General features: G+C 31.9%; 1 protein-coding gene across 1 annotated transcript; it reads left to right on the forward strand.

The window, feature by feature from the left end:
- Positions 1–8,895: 8,895 nt before the first annotated feature.
- On the forward strand, positions 8,896–15,182 carry LOC133309826 (uncharacterized). Its single transcript, XM_061510665.1, has 5 exons — positions 8,896–9,098; positions 9,394–9,488; positions 9,688–9,797; positions 13,017–14,159; positions 14,241–15,182. Exons 1-5 carry the CDS (start codon positions 8,896–8,898, stop codon positions 15,180–15,182), a joined length of 2,493 nt encoding a protein of 830 aa, XP_061366649.1.
- Positions 15,183–16,667: the final 1,485 nt, after the last annotated feature.

Below are 16,667 nucleotides of genomic sequence, written 5' to 3' on the forward strand. Positions count from 1 at the left end.
TTTCACTTTTTCCTCCACCATTTTTATTTTTTTTTAAAATTGTTACACTTTTCCCTGATCACCAAAGCACCACAACAGATCGTTATGTAAACATGCTGCAACATCCTTTTTTTGTTTTTCTGGAAAACGACAATTAAGTATGCAAATAGAAGATGTGTGATTTGATTATATTTCTACGCTCACATTCAAAGATACGAATCCGTGATGCTTTTGTATAACTCGTTCCGCAAGATGTTGTTTGACTCGAATTCCGATTTGAAAGATTCATGTTAGTTTTTTATTTTATTGAATTACTCAAGATTTTATAATTAATATCAAGATATGTCAATTGCATGTGATAGATATAAAAGATATGCTATAAATATAAAAGATATGTACAATATTATTGTATGAGAGGAATTTGATTTTAGTTAATAAAGAGTGTGACAGGGTGGTTGCTTGTCATGTAAGTTCTTGTGGGCTTTGAACATTTGTATTGACAAATTATTTTAGGCATGAAAATAAGAGAGAAAATATCATGGCTGTGTTTGATGCATATTGGGGACATTACAAGTAGAACATTATTATGCAATTAGTTAATTCATGGAAAAAAATTATTTTGTGTGATGTTTAGCAATGGATGCACAATACGAGTAATTATATTTTGTTTGTAGTTTTATGCACATAAATATGATATAGAACAATGCAAAATTTACAGCAATATCATTTGTGTTGTGCGCTGTTTGTTTTGCCATAAGAAAATGAGGTACGATATTTTTACTATCAATTTTTTCTACTATCATTTTATTATCATTGAATTCAAAAGTTTTTTTTCTTTTCATTCAATTTTTCCTCTAATCCAAAGGTGATTAGAGTAATAGTAGAAAAAATTAGTAGTAAAAATATCCTACCTCAATTTTTTTTTCATATTTACCATTTAATTATTTACCCACTCTAATCTTGTGTGTTCTACATAAAACCATTTGTTAAGTTGCAATTTAACATAAGAAAAAGGTGCTAAGTATAAGCATATTATTTAACCCTGGAGTTCATTTTAGATGCACAAATTTACGGTTAATTGTGCCTAAGTAACTAATAGGCGCTCAAATATGGTCGACCAAAAACAAATATATATATATGGAAAAAAAATTTCTCTAGCCACAAGAGATAAACTTATCTCAAATTATTCTTTTTAACTATCTACTACGAGTAGTACATAGTTATAATATTAAAGTTATTTTTTTCTCTCTTCTCACGTTAACAGACAAGTTCTGAAAAGTAACTGAGAAGAGAAAAAAATAAATTTTAACGTTATAACTATGTATTACCATAGTACATAATTAAAAGGGTAGCTTGAGATAATATAAGTTCATCTCAAGTGGCTGGAGAAATGTTAACACCTACATATATATGTTAGGCATGATATTCTTACGGCTCAAATATCTAATAAATTAAAACCGTTAGATATAAATAGGATCAACGATTAAGATTGAAAGTGTAACTTATACAATGTAAAATGATCCTGACCCTATATATATATATATATATATATATATATATATATATATATATATAGGTGAAATTATTTCTCAAGTTGTTGGACGTCCAGCTAGTAATCCTCATCTCGATCGTTGATTTTCATTTATTCCCCATATTTAATATTTTTACCCACCCATGTATGGTCATGATTCATAGCTAGAAGTCCAGCAACTTAAGAAACGATAACCCCATATTTTGTTACAAATTACACTAAGCATGGTCGGTCATACACTCTTGAATCAAAACCTATGTTAGACCAGACTTGAAGTCTTTTATATAAGTCTAATCTATTTAAATCAAAACCTATGTCACCATATTTTGAATGAGGAGAAGGATCTGTTTACAAACTTTTTTTACAAATATACTATGTTCTCCCGGGAGAACATAGTGTAATCTAGTGTTATCGCGAGAGAACATAATGTAATTTGTAAGAATCTGTAAATAAAAAAGTTTATAAATATAACCTTCCATTTTGAGTAAATAAAAAAATGTTATGATTTTGGTTTGTTTCAAAGGGGAGACGTTGTACAGTCGTACATGTTCAAAAAAAATGTGCTTATTGGCGTTATTAGTACATTAAATTAAGCTTGTTTGCTTGAAGAACAATATTTTAATCATTTGTGCATTTATACCAGGGATTGATTTTTTTTTATTATAAGAGATAATTTATATATTTATGTATTTATGCATATATAAAAATATATGAAGTTTGTGTCAAGATAAGAAAGAAAAAAATATGAATTTCACACACTTTTATTTATGTGTAAGAAATAAAATTATCTCCTACGACATGAGAAACATTAATCCTTTTATATTAATATGAAATGTTATTGGCCTTTATCAAATAAATACAAATTTCGTGTTATACAAAAAATACAAATTTTAAAGAAAAGTATTAAATTGATATAATTTTCAAACTATTATTCAATCCAATATATTATAATTTTGATGGCTCCACCGGTGAGATCTGGGTGTTGGACTCACTAGTAATTAGGGGTGGTAAACGAGCCAGAGGTCTTTGGCTCGGCTCGTAAAGGCCTGAGCTCATTTAATAAAAGCTCGTGTTGAAACCAGACTTGGACTTGTATAAAAGCTCGTTTAATAAAAAGGCCTCAGACTCTAATTCAGAAGCTCGGCCTTAGAGCCTCCCAGGCTAGTATATAAATATTTATTTATACTTTTTATACTACTTGTAATAACTCTCTCTCTCTCATCAATTCATTTCATCCTATTTTATTGGTTTAACAGACTTTTTGAATGATTTTGTTCTATATTATGCTATTTAGATATATATTGAATTTATGTATATTTATGGAATTACTAGTGTTGTTCTATATTATCCTTCATCCTCCTTCACACAAATAAACCCACAAAAACTCATTCGTTCCACTGTGCACTGCTCGTTGTGTCAATTTATTTTTTATTTTATTTATTTTATTTTTATTTTTGTTGGCACTTTTTTTATAATGGGCTAAGATAATATAACCTGTTATCTACCTTCTCTCACTTTAATTTTTTTATTTACTGTAGACTTTGTAAATTATTGCTGCAAATTGGAAGCTAAGGTTTCTATCTGGAAATTGATTTTTTGTGGAATTCTGTTCTCTTATTTTTATTCTTTAACATGCTAACAGGCTAAGACAGGCTTCACACAAGCTTTTATTTTTTTGTAAATAAACCAGGCCACAGACCAATATTATATTCGTAACATGTAGCTGGCTAAGGCCAGTCGGACACTTTTAAATACAGACTTGATTCGTTAAGATCAAAGCTCGGCTCGACTTGGCCCGTTAACACCCCTACTAGCAATAGTGTGAAATAAATGGTGACATGTGGTTTCATTGTAATATTCTATCTCAAATTTCATTCCATCTATCGTCTATATCCCCATTCACTCCAAGTACATACAGATTAGCGTGTATTATCTTAAGTAATAATTATGTATATTGGGTGAGAGGATATCAATAAATAATAATAGAGGAAGTGAAATTTGAAACGGATAATCAAGATATGACACATGCCATTATTTACTCAAGTGAATTGTTCCATGTGCCAACACACAGATATTATCACATAACACCCTAATTTCATTGATGGGTTTGATAAATAATTCAAAAAGTATATTAATTTGATAATTTTGATATATTTTTATATTTATTTATTTATTTAAAAAACCTATGTTATTTACCTAATTTCTTCTCTTTCATAACTTAACGTAAATCTAATGTAATCATTACAATTCAAAATTTCTTTTCCTATTTTTTTCTCTTTCTTTTGTCCACACTCCCATATTCAAAATCATAGTAATCAATCAAAACAGAAAACTATCGATTACAACCTAAAAAATTAACAATAAGAAAAATAATCGAAAAACCAAAACTAAAGTTTTATGCATTTCTTTTGAAATAATATGTTATTTAAAAAAAATTCACGCTATTTATATTTATTTAGAAACTTTTTAATTATATCTCAAATCGAACTTAATTTATATTTTATTAGTGTTTTTATCTATAAATAAATAAATAAAAAATGTTTAATTAAATAACTAAAGTTTTTGAATATATTGCACTGTCAGTCAGCAATGGTTTCTATATATATATATATATATATATATATATATATATATATATGAAAAAATAAAGTGACTAGACCGTCCAGTGCACTAAGTTCTCCCGCAAGAACATAGTGCACTGAATATTGTAATAATGTTCTCCCGGGAGAACATAGTTATAATATTTACTATAAGTGTGTTTTCGCGGGAGAACTTAGTGCACTGGACCAAATTTTATATCTAGTCACTGTACACTCACTAAACTCATATATATATATGGGAAAAATATTTCTCTAGTAACTTGAGATAAGTTTATCTTCGGCCACCCCAAAACTAGGTCGTTTTATTTATTTATTTGCTTATATTAATTGATTCACCTTTGAATGGTTATGATTTCCTATTTTTTTCTCTTCCTTTATCACCATTGATCAATCTTTGTACGGTTATGATTTCGTAGCTGGAGATAAAATTATCTCAGGCAGTATATATATATATATATATATATATATATATATATATATATATATATATATATATATATATATATATATATAGGGAAAAGATATTATAACAATCAAGTTGTGTTACTACCAATGTTACTGCCAATCAATCTCACCGTTCGATTGATTATGTTCATCCAACGGTTATATTTATTTTCATCTATGTATGGTCATGATTTCTCAAATTTAATACTTTATATTTATTTTTACCTTTGTATGGTTATGATTCCCCATATTTAATGCTTTCACTTTAAATATGGGAAATCATAATCATACAAAGATGAAAATAAATATAACCGTTGGATCAACATAATTGATCTAACGGTGAGATTGATTGGTAGTAAATTGGTAGTAACATAACTTGGTTGTTACAATATCCTTCCCCACATATCTATATATAAATATGGGAAATCATAACCATACAAAGATGAAAATAAATATAACCGTTGGATCAACATAATTGATCTAACGGTGAGATTGATTGGTAGTAAATTGGTAGTAACACAACTTGGTTGTTACAATATCCTTCCCCACATATCTATATATAAATATGAGAAATCATAACCATACAAAGATGAAAATAAATATAACCGTTGGATCAACATAATTGATCTAAGGGTGAGATTGATTGGTAGTAAATTGGTAGTAACACAACTTGGTTGTTACAATATCCTTCCCCACATATATATATATATATATATATATATATATATATATATGAGGCAGGATCCTTTGACACCTCATCTAAGAGCCGTTGGATCAAAAAAGATCAATGGTGTCACATGTTTACAAATTAGAATCGTTGATCTTTTTTGATCTAACGGCTCTTAGATGAGGTGTCAAACTTTAAATTTGACACCGGTGTCAAAGGATCCTGCCTATATATATATATATATATATATATATATATATATATATATATATATATATATATATATATATATAAGGAAGGTTATACTTACAACCCTTTTTTTTTTTACAACCTCTTACAACCATATTTTAACCATTGATTTCCGTAAGTCAACGGTTAAGATTTTTGCAAATTAAATTTATTAATTCACAATAAGTGATAATCGTTGATTGACGGAAATCAACGGTCAAGATATGGTTGTAAGAGGTTGTAAACGAAAATAGGTTGTAAGTATAACCCTCCCCTATATATATATATATATATGGAAAAAATATTTCTCCGGCAACTTGAGATAAATTTATCTCCGACCACTTCAAAACTACGTCGTTTTGTTTATTTATTTTCTTATGTTAATTGATTCACCTTTGAATGATTATGATTGCCCTTTTCTCTCTCTTCTTTTATCACCATTGATCCATCTTTGTACGGTTATAATTTAGTAGCCAAAAATAAAATTATCTCAAGCTGAGAAACGATAAGCCCTATATATATATATATATATATATATATATATATATACATATATATATATAGGGAAAAATATTTCTCCAGCAACTTGAGATAAGTTTATCTCCGACAATCCCAAAATTACGTCATTTTGTTTATTTATTTCCTTATATTAATTGATTTACCTTTGAATAGTTACTCTCTTCCTTTATCACCATTGATTCATCTTTGTACAATTATAATTTAATAGACAAAAATAAAATTATCTTAAACAGTTTAAAAAATGATAAGCGCATAAATATAAATATATATATATATATGGAAAAGTATTTCTACAGCCACTTTAGATAAGTTATCTACAGCTACCATTTTTAACTAAGTACGACCGGTCGTACTTAGTTATAACAATAAAACTGCTCTCTTTTTTTCTCTTCTCAGACACTGTCGGCTGACGTGGCGGAGAAAGAAAATGCACTTTTAATGTACGACCGGTCGTACTTAGTAAAAAAAAATAACTGTAGACAACCTTATATAAATTGACATATATATATATACAAAAACTATGGCTTTTGTTTGTATGCTCTATCACGTAGGAACACAAAGACGCATTGATGTGATTGTCGCCATATTCAGACGGACAACTCTGCAATATTTATTTGTTAGCGTACGTAATACGATGCCCATTGTATTTTATTGTTACATAAGATTCAAAATTTGAACTTGCACTAAGTAACACCAAACCAGTTTGTACATTTTTTTTTTTTTTTTTTTTGATAACACCAGTTTGTACATTTTCCATGGTTGCATTTCTTGTTACTGTATTAAAGCCACGTGATCACCTAGAGTTTTGTTTCTTCTTTTCCACGAAGAATCATATCTTTACATTACAATATATATATTTTTTTGGTAAAAATACATTACAATATTTACCCAATTTTTATTCCAAAAATTAAAAAAAAGTGTTATCAAAATATATGTTTTTAATTTCATCTAAAAATAATATATATAAGTTATCTTTTCATACAATTGTAAGAATTGAACACATAACCTAATACAAATTACCGAAACTTCATAGCCACTAAACCAATTTTAATGGTTTAAATGTCATTATTCTTTCTCTATTATTATCATCTCTTTAATATTTTATTGTCTTATGGGTGATCTCTTACTAAAAATTTTCTAAAGACAATTTATTTGTTATAACAAAAGTAAGCTTCAGTTTATACTAACTGTTGGGATCAACGATCCCTCAAATAATCACGCAAAAGCATTCACCGGATTGGTAGTCACGAGCTTTTTGCTCGGCACACACGGTTAGAATTGGTCAGCATATACTACACAACCGGTTGATACAAGCAAAAGGCCTAAGTCTCCAGTCGGACAAACAGCGCAAAAAAATACAGGAAGCAGGAAAGGCAAAAATAGAGATGAGACGAAGAAGAAGACAAACCAATTTTAACGTGGAAAACTTTCTCCAATGTGAAGAATTAAAACCACGAGACACTAGTCCAAAAAAATTTCACAATAAAAAATACTAGGATTACAAGAAATCAAACTTCTCTAGACTTACTAGAGGTGCTCTCAAATCTCACCAACAACGGTGATTCTCTCAGACTTTTCTAAAAATGTTTGTTTCTCAAACTTCTCTCTAGAGGAATCGATTATCAAAAATTACTATCCAAAAATTAGTTACAATCAGTTTCTCGGGATTTTAAAGTTGAGGGGGAACTCTACCCCTTCTTCGATCTTCATTAATGAGAAGTGAGAAAGCATTTATTTAGGTGATTGAGAAAAATTAAGACATCGAGCCTTACACCCGATATGCAGTGCATGGCCACGCCTCCAAGTCGTCAGCATTAAAGAAGGAACAATAGAACGCACCCCGAAAAAATATGCCCTTTCCGAATTTAATGCATCGAGTCAGATCCGGTGGGGCTCAACAGCTCGGCTCCTTCACAATAATTTTATAATTTTCTTGCACTGGTCGGTTTTATCATCATATCGGACCAGTTTCGGTCGATATGATTGTTGGCAAGCTCAAGTTCTTTTTCCTCTATCACCGCCTAGATCGAGTGATACCTCACGTCATTATGTTTCGAGTGGGCGTGATAGGTTGAGTTCTTCGCCAGATGAATAGCACTCTCATTGTCATACTTCCGGTCATATTTTTCTTGTTCATAACCAAGAAGAAATTTCTTCATCCATATCATCTCCTTGCAAGCTTCAGTCGCTGTTATATACTCAGTCTCATTCGTTGATAGTGCAACATACTTCTACAACTTTGATTGCCAGGAGACAGCTCCTCCTGCAAAAGTCAGCAAATATCATGTCATCTACTTCATTTAGTCAAAATCTCACCCTAGATCAACATATATAAAGCCTAGCAGCTTAGCCTTACCCTTTCCAAATCAGAGGCATGACTTTGTTATTCCTTAGAGATATTTGAAAATTAATTTCACAGTTTCCTAGTGTTCCCAGCCGGGAATAGATAAATATCGGCTGACTACTCCAACAACATATGTCAGGTCGGATCTTGTGCAAACCATTGAACACATCAAACTTTCGATTGCAAATTGATATGGGATCTTCAACATCTCTTCCTTATCTTCATCTGATCTTCTGATTCAGTTTTATATGTCTGGCCAGGGGAGTGCTCGCTATCTTGGCTTGATCCATACAGAATCTCTTCAAGATCTTCTCAATATATTTTTCTTGGGAAAGCCACAATAGCTTTCTCGGTCGGTCTCTAATAGTCTTGATTCCCAGAATTTTTTTTGCAGGTCCAAGATATTTCATTGAGAAGGATGAGTTCAAAGCCTTCTTTAGGCCAACTATCTTCTACTTATCTTGCCCTACAATCAGCATATCATCAACGTACAAAAGTAAAATAAAAAAATCTCTGGCCTCATACCCCTTCATAAATACGCAGTGGACAGCCTCAGTCTTCTTGAAATTATGCTCAGTCATGAATGATTCAAACTTTTTATATCACTGCCAAGGTTCTTGTTTTATACTATACAAACTCTTCTTCAATCGACAGACCTGATCTTCTTGTCCTGGAGCTTAGAACCTTCCAGGTTACTCCATGTAAGGCTCTTATTCCAGAATGCCATGAAGGAAAGCAGTCTTCACGTCCATCTGCTCTACTTCCAAAATCATTGAGGCTACCATGGTTAATACCACCAGGTCTAAAGTCATCTTCATGACCGAAAAAATATTTCATAAAAGTTTATCACTTTCTTCTGATTTCAGTCTTTCACTACAACTCTTGCCTCGTATCTTGGCTTCTGGCCGGCATCCTCATGCTTGATCTTGTAAAGCTATTTGTTCTTCAGAACATGTCTTCCTTTTAGCCACTCGACCAACTCATAAGTCTGGTTTTCATGCAAGGACTTCATCGTATCTCGTATAGCTTTCTCTCATTCATTTCGTTCAATAGACCACATTGTTTCTTCATAACTGTGCAGTTCTCCCTCTTCAGTAACCACAATATACTCATCAAGTGGATACCTGGAAGACGGTCATCTCACTCTAGTTGAGTGTCTTGTTTTTCGATTGTCAGGTTGATGGTCCTGATCATTATTATCATCTTGGACCTCTGTTTGATCGACATCATTATTTTCTTCATTAACTATTAGTCGGTCAGATTATTTCATTCATTCTGATTAGTATTCTCTTGAGTTATTTCTCCATTTTTTTTCGCCCGAACAAGAGGGACTGATTCTTCACACCGGCTAGCAACTCGAACTTTGGGCTTTTAGATGTCTCTAATGGTTTCATCTTCATGGAAGAATACATCTCGGCTCCTCACAACCTTCTGGCTGTCACGATTCCAAAATCGTTATCCAAATTCACATCTTCGGGAACCAAGGTATATGCACTCATTTGTCTTGGTGTCAAGCTTCGTCATTTCATCTTTTAGAATATGCATGAACACCCGGCAACCAAACACCTTCAAATAGTCATAGGTTGCTTTTCGACGATCTATACTTCTTTAGAAATTTCTACTTCAAGTGGTCAAGATGGTAACAAATTAATCAAGTCTACAGCCATTTGGATGGTTTCACCCCAAAATGACTTTGGCAGCTCGGCATGAGATAACATGCATCTGACTATCTCTTCTATTTTTTCGTTCATCCGCTCGACAACTCTGTTCAGCAAAGGAGTTTTGGGAGGCGTCTTCTCTAGACTTATACCAGTCACCCGACAATAGGCTTCGAACGAGCTGCAATATTCTCCTCTGTTATTCGATCGGACTACCTACAGTTTTCGCTTGGTCTCCCTTTCAACCATAACATTAAATTCTTTGAATGCTTAGAGAACCTTGTCTTTGGACTTCAGCAAATATACTCACACTTTAAGAGAATTATCATCAATAAAGGATACAAAAATATTGAGCTCCACCGATCGATCTATTCCCTATGGAACAAACATCACCATGGACGAAGTCTAGGATATACCTTCGTCGTTTGGGCTGAGTAGGTCGAACAAAAGACACTTTGTGCTGCTTTCAAGCAAGGCAGTGCGTGAAACTCATCATTAATCTTCATTTCAATCTTTGATAACTGATTCATAACGCATTTGAACATGTTTAAATGCTCGATGATACTCATGTCATCCTTGTATTCAAGCTTTAAAAGTCGGCGAACCAAGTGTGTTGTGTTCCTTGAAGTCTTCTTCTGAATCATGGACTCTAGCTTCGTCCATAGCTCATACGCATTGGTGAATTTGTAAACATGCTCGAAGAGGCTTTTATCATTGTATTCCTTGACTGTAGCCACGGTCTTCTTATTCAAAATCTCTCATTCTTTTTAATTCTTCCTTTCAGGTCTAATGGCATTAAAGAATAGGCTCATATGGATCTTTACAATATAGGTGGTCCTCAATCATAGGTCTCCAATAGGTGAAATTATTAGCTGTCAGCTTGAACATATCTCCATCATGTGATATTACACTTGTCTCTATCTCGTCTTCTTGAAAACCCTTCGAACTCGAGCTCTGATACAACTGTTGGGTTCAATGATCCCTCAAATAGTCTCTTAGCATTCACCCAATTGGTAGTCTCGAGCTTTTTGCTCGGCACACACTATACAACCGGTCGGTCAATACAAGCAAAAGGCCTAAGTCTCTAATCGGACAAACAACGCAGAAAAATACAGGAAGCAAAAAATGCAGAAATAGATATGCGATGAAGAAGAACACACAACAATTTTAACATGAAAAAACTACTCCAATGTAGAGAAGTAAAAATCATGGGACACTAGTCCAAAAAATTTGCACTATGCAAAATAGTAGGATTAGAAGAAATCAAACTTCTCTAGACTCGCTAGAGGTGCTCTCAAACCTCACCAACAATGATGGTACTCTCAAGTTTCACCAACAATGGTGGTTCTCTCATACTTCTCTAAAGAGGTCTCTGAGAAGTCTCTCTCAAACTTCTCTCTAGATGAATTGACTATCAAAAACTATTATCCAAAAGCTAGTTATGATTAGTTTCTAGGGTTTTTATAGTTGAGTGGAAACCTTACCCCTTCTTTGATTTCATTAATGAGAAATGAGAGAGCATTTAATAGGATGATTGAGGAAAAATCAAACATCAAGCCTTACACCTAGTATGCGGTGCATGCCCACGCCTCCAAGCCGTCAACATTAAAATTAAAAGAGGAAAAGTGGAATGCACACCAACACTATCCAATAAACAAAGTTTAAAGGCGAAGGAAAAAGAAAGTAAAAAGTTATTTTTCCAACCAATTTCTTTTATGCAATTGCAATTATAATTTTACAATGCATGAAAAGATTGACCTTCTGCTTAGGATATAACATATCTCATTCTATGAACCAAAAAAGTTTTATTATATGTAACAAATGTACCATATCCCTATAGAGTTCGGTATGATAGAGTGATCATTACTCTTCCTTTTCCTATTCCCTCAATATACTGGAAACCAGAAAATAATAATAATAAAGGTTCGTCGCTTCTTATGTTGCTGCAAATGAAAACTTTTGCAACAAACACAATTATATTAAAATCCACCGATGAAACCTGACATTTAAAAAAAAAAAATCAGTATTCAAATGCATATCTTGACTTTATATAATGTTGCTGCAGAAAAAAAAATTACAATGAAAGGAGAAGTATATTTCTATAATAATAGTTGCAGTATTCAAAAGCATGAAGAGACGTGGGCCACCCCCCCCCCCCCCCAATTTCAAGAAATTTTTTTATATATATAAAAAATAAAATTTGAATAATATTATTAAATTATTTGTTTTAAAATTTTATAATATAAAATTAATCTCCATAACACCATCAATATCACACTACACTCAACCTTTTTTTATTCCTATTTCTATTCCCCAACCCACTTCTCCCTCTCTCAACTTTAACAAACCCTCATTACCCATCTGCAACCCATGGACCCCAACGCCATTAAATCTCCTCAGAGGTCTTTCTCTATCTCTATTTTTTTATGAAATTCTTTATCTGTATCTCTATTCCTATTTAATTGTTTTGTCTCGAAAGTCGAAAGTCGAAACCCGTTTATTTTGAAATCTGCATTTTTTTATAAAAGACATCAAACAATAGTTTGAAATCTGCGCATATCATCCATGTTTTCGTTATTTTTTCAATTGTTCTTTTTATTTTTTATTCTTTTTTTTTTGTGGGAACTGGTGAGTCTATTTTATTTTATTGTAGGTTTCTTGACTATCAAACAATTGTTCTATTTTATCTGTATCTCTACGCCTATTTGATTGTTCTATTTTATAAAAGACATAAAACAATTTTTCTATTTTATTTTATTTTTTATAGTTTGAAATCTGCGAATATCATCCAACTTTAGGATTTTTAGGATTTTTTCTATTTCATCCTTTATGTGAATCATATTGAACTTCACACTCAAGCATGTATTTTGAACTTTTGATTTCTTGTTTGCTGACTACGATTTTATTTTATATTTTATACATGAAATATTGTAGGTATTTATTATGGGAAAGAGTGCTACTATTGATGTTTATTTTAAGATAAAGAATACTGAGTCTTTTCCCTCATCTACTTGCATTGTCAAATATTGAAACTCCTTCTTCAAAGTTTCCTAGAATTGAAAATAAAGAGGTAGTTAAAGTTGATTTTGCTTCACTGGAAAGAGATCATGCACTACGCCCTCCAATATGGAAATATCCTATAAATCAACAAGATGAAATTCGTCGTGCTTATCTTAAACTTGGTCCATTTCAATGCAAGCTTCAAAATTATCCTTTTTCTGGGTCAGAGAGGAATCAATGTCATTTTTGCTCTTCTTGGTTTGACTTATTTCCATCTTGGTTAGAGTATTCTCCAAGTAAAGATGCTGCATTTTGTTTGCCTTGTTATTTATCTAGTAAACCAGGTGGTAGTGGTCGTGTTGGACTTAATACATTTGTTGTTGAGGGATTTAGAAATTGGAAAAAGGTTAATGTAGGAGAAAATTGTGCTTTTCTACGCCATGTTGGGAAAAATGCTATCTCAATGCATAAAAATGTTGTGAGTTCAAGTTGTGATCTTATGAACCAATCTCAACATATTGAGATATTGGTTGAAAAACTTACTACTCATGAGATTGCAACTAATCGTTTGAGACTACAAGTTTCTGTGGACGTGACAAGATGGCTTGCTCTTCAAAGATGTGCTTTTAGAGGTCATGATGAAAATGAAAACTTCCTTAATCAGGGTAATTTGCTTGAGATGATAAAGTTTTTAGCTTCTTATAATCAAGAAGTTGCAGCAGTTGTTTTAGAAAAAACTCCTCAAAATGCATCATATAGTTCTCCACAAATTCAAAAGGAAATTCTTCATGTTTTCTCTCAAAAGATAAAGAACACAATACAAGAAGAAATTTCCAATGCCAAGTTTTGTCTTATTGTTGATGAAGCTAGTGATGTATCTAGAAAAGAGCATATGGCTATTGTTTTGCGATTCGTAGATAAAGATGGTTTTATACGGGAAAGGTTTTTCGGTCTTGTACATGTGGAAGATACAAGTGCTAAGACTTTGAAACAAGGAATATTCAACACTATTTGTCACCATAATCTTGACGTTCAAAATATTCGAGGACAAGGCTATGATGGAGCTAGCCATATGCGAGGTGAATGGAATGGATTGCAGGATTTAATTTGCGCTGAGTGTCCAACTGCTTATTATGTCCATTGTTTAGCTCATCGCCTTCAACTTGCCTTGGTTGCTGCATCTCATAAGGTAAAACATGTTCATCAATTTTTTGAAAAATTAAACTTCATAATTAATATTGTTACTTCTTCTTGTAAACGTAATGATGAGTTAAGTGCTGCCCAAGCAAGTGAAATTGCAAGAATGATTGCTATTGATGAACTCAAATCACGAGTTGGTCTTAATCAGATTGGTACTTTACATCGAGCTGGAGCTACTCGTTGGAGTTCTCATTACAATTCAATATGTAGTTTGTTTAAAATGTTTAAAGCCACATGTGAAGTTCTTGACAATATTTCTAATGAAGGAAAGACATCATCACATCATGGAGATGCAGATAATGCATACTCATCATTGACATCTTTTGATTTTATCATCATATTGCACCTTATGAAAGAAATTATGGGTATTACTGAAGTCCTTTGTCAAGCTTTGCAACGAATGTCTCAAGATATTTCAAATGCCTTACATCTGGTTTCAACTACAAAAGAGTTACTTCAGAAATTAAGAGAGACAGGTTGGGAAGCTTTCTTGGTTCATGTTCAAGAATTTTGCATAAAACATGACATTGACATTCCAGATATGAGTGCAAAATATATTGGAAGGAGAGGTCGTGCTCGAAATGAACAAGGTGATTTTTCTACTGAAAAATTTTGTAGGGTAAATATCTTTTGTGCTACAATTGATTATCAATTGAAAGAATTAAATAGCAGGTTAAATGATAATACTATAGAATTACTTGCTTTGAGCATGACTTTATATCCAAAAAACAGGTACAAGTCATTTAATAGTGATGATATTTGCAAATTTGTTGGTAAATTTTATTCTAGAGATTTCACGGAACAGGAAAAATTGCATTTGAAGATGGAGTTACAACATTTTGAGCTTGACATTCCTAAACATCCAGATTTAATTAATTTATCAACTACATCAGAATTATGTCAAGGGCTAGCAAGAACTGGAAAGTCTATCATTTACCCTCTTATTGATAGAGTGATTAGACTTGTACTCATCCTTCCCGTTTCTACAGCAACTACTGAAAGATCTTTATGAGCTATGAAGATAATCAAGACCAGGCTTCGAAGTAGAATGAAAGACTAATTTCTTGATGATTCTTTGATTACATACATTGAAAAAGAAATTATTTTGAGTTTTAGCACGGATTCAATTATAGATGAGTTTAACAATATGAAAACACATAGAGTAAGAGTTAAGTGAAGTGATCTTAATTTCTGTAATAAATTTCTTTCAATTTTTTGCATATTAGATCTGAATTGTATTTGAAATACTTTTATTTATGAAGAGATATTTTTATTTTTTGTCCTCTCTCAATAAAATTCCTGGGTCCGCTAGTGGGTGCAACTAGCCATACAGGCGGGTAGGCCCAAGTCGAATTATCATACCAAATTATGTACGCAATCCTGAAGGTAGTAGCAAAATAGTTCAATTTCATGCTTCCATTAAAATAACGTTGAACCATAAATTACCATTATTATAAGTTTTTCGTATATGGATTGCACTGGCACACGAAGAAAAAGAAATGTATTAACAGTGGCCGCTCTTTACTTGATTTTAAGCTACAGATCAATCATCAAACACTTCCACCTAACTGCATTATTGTAATTGAATCCTATCTATAAATAAATGCAAGAAAGAACTTTAAACCTCCGCCTTTATTATTTGACATTGTGCATGGACCACATAATTTCTATTTAAAGGACACATCCCTTTGAGTAGGGTCGCAGACCCCGGTCCCGTTGCTAATAACGCTGCTGCCATTTTAAAGCGTACAAGTATTTTCATCTTCTCATGTAAATCAAAAATAAATAAATAAATAAAAGGAGGGCACCCAATGAAGACAAAAAATAAAATAAAAATTATTTCCTCTTAAAACTAATTAAATTATAACTCCATTGAGAGTAGCTTTGACATTTAAAAATTAGGGATATGATTTTTTTTTTCAGTAGATTAAAAGGCTGAGCCCACAAAAAAAAAAAAAAAACAGAAGTACATCCTACCCGCCTAAGAGTCATAAACCTAAGGAAATATTAGATGTTACGTTTATCTTTTATTTATTTATATATATATATATATATATATATATATTATTTACTTCTCTCCAATACCATGGTATCATAATCTCAATTAACAATGTGAGAAGAGAAAAAAATGAAATTCGGTTAAGATTGTGATTTAACAATATTGAAAAAGAATAAGTAAAATAGACACACACAAAAATTACAGATATTATATCCTAAAAATTATCTGCATTTTTTTTTTAGTTTGCAACTCATAAACCAGATAATCCCGGGATCACATAATCCATGTAGTTGGGGCTACTCCACACTAAACATGGGCTTTGTCTCGGTGGAATAGAATGAGAAGATAAGTGAGAAAATGGACTTCGTAATCCATCAGATCTGATTTTTTATTTTTTTTTATAATCCAGTATTGGGCTTCTTAGGTATCTATACTTCCATCAATTTCCAATGAGCCAAAAGCTCTACTTTCTTCAATTAACTTTTCCCACTTGTAGCT

This window comes from Gastrolobium bilobum, unplaced genomic scaffold (assembly GCF_033153095.1).
Source record: "Gastrolobium bilobum isolate Gb01-03AN ecotype WA unplaced genomic scaffold, APGP_CSIRO_Gbil_v1 utg850, whole genome shotgun sequence".
NCBI classification, from domain to species: Eukaryota; Viridiplantae; Streptophyta; class Magnoliopsida; order Fabales; family Fabaceae; genus Gastrolobium; species Gastrolobium bilobum.

Bases quoted from the DNA above. Each gene is read 5' to 3' on its own strand.
- LOC133309826 (XM_061510665.1), top strand. From the start codon at position 8,896: ATGATTCAAACTTTTTATATCACTGCCAAGGTTCTTGTTTTATACTAT. The intron at 9,489-9,687 runs GTTGATGGTCCT...TTGGGCTTTTAG, and splicing joins TCTTGTTTTTCGATTGTCAG to ATGTCTCTAATGGTTTCATC. The intron at 14,160-14,240 runs GTAAAACATGTT...CGTAATGATGAG, and splicing joins TGGTTGCTGCATCTCATAAG to TTAAGTGCTGCCCAAGCAAG.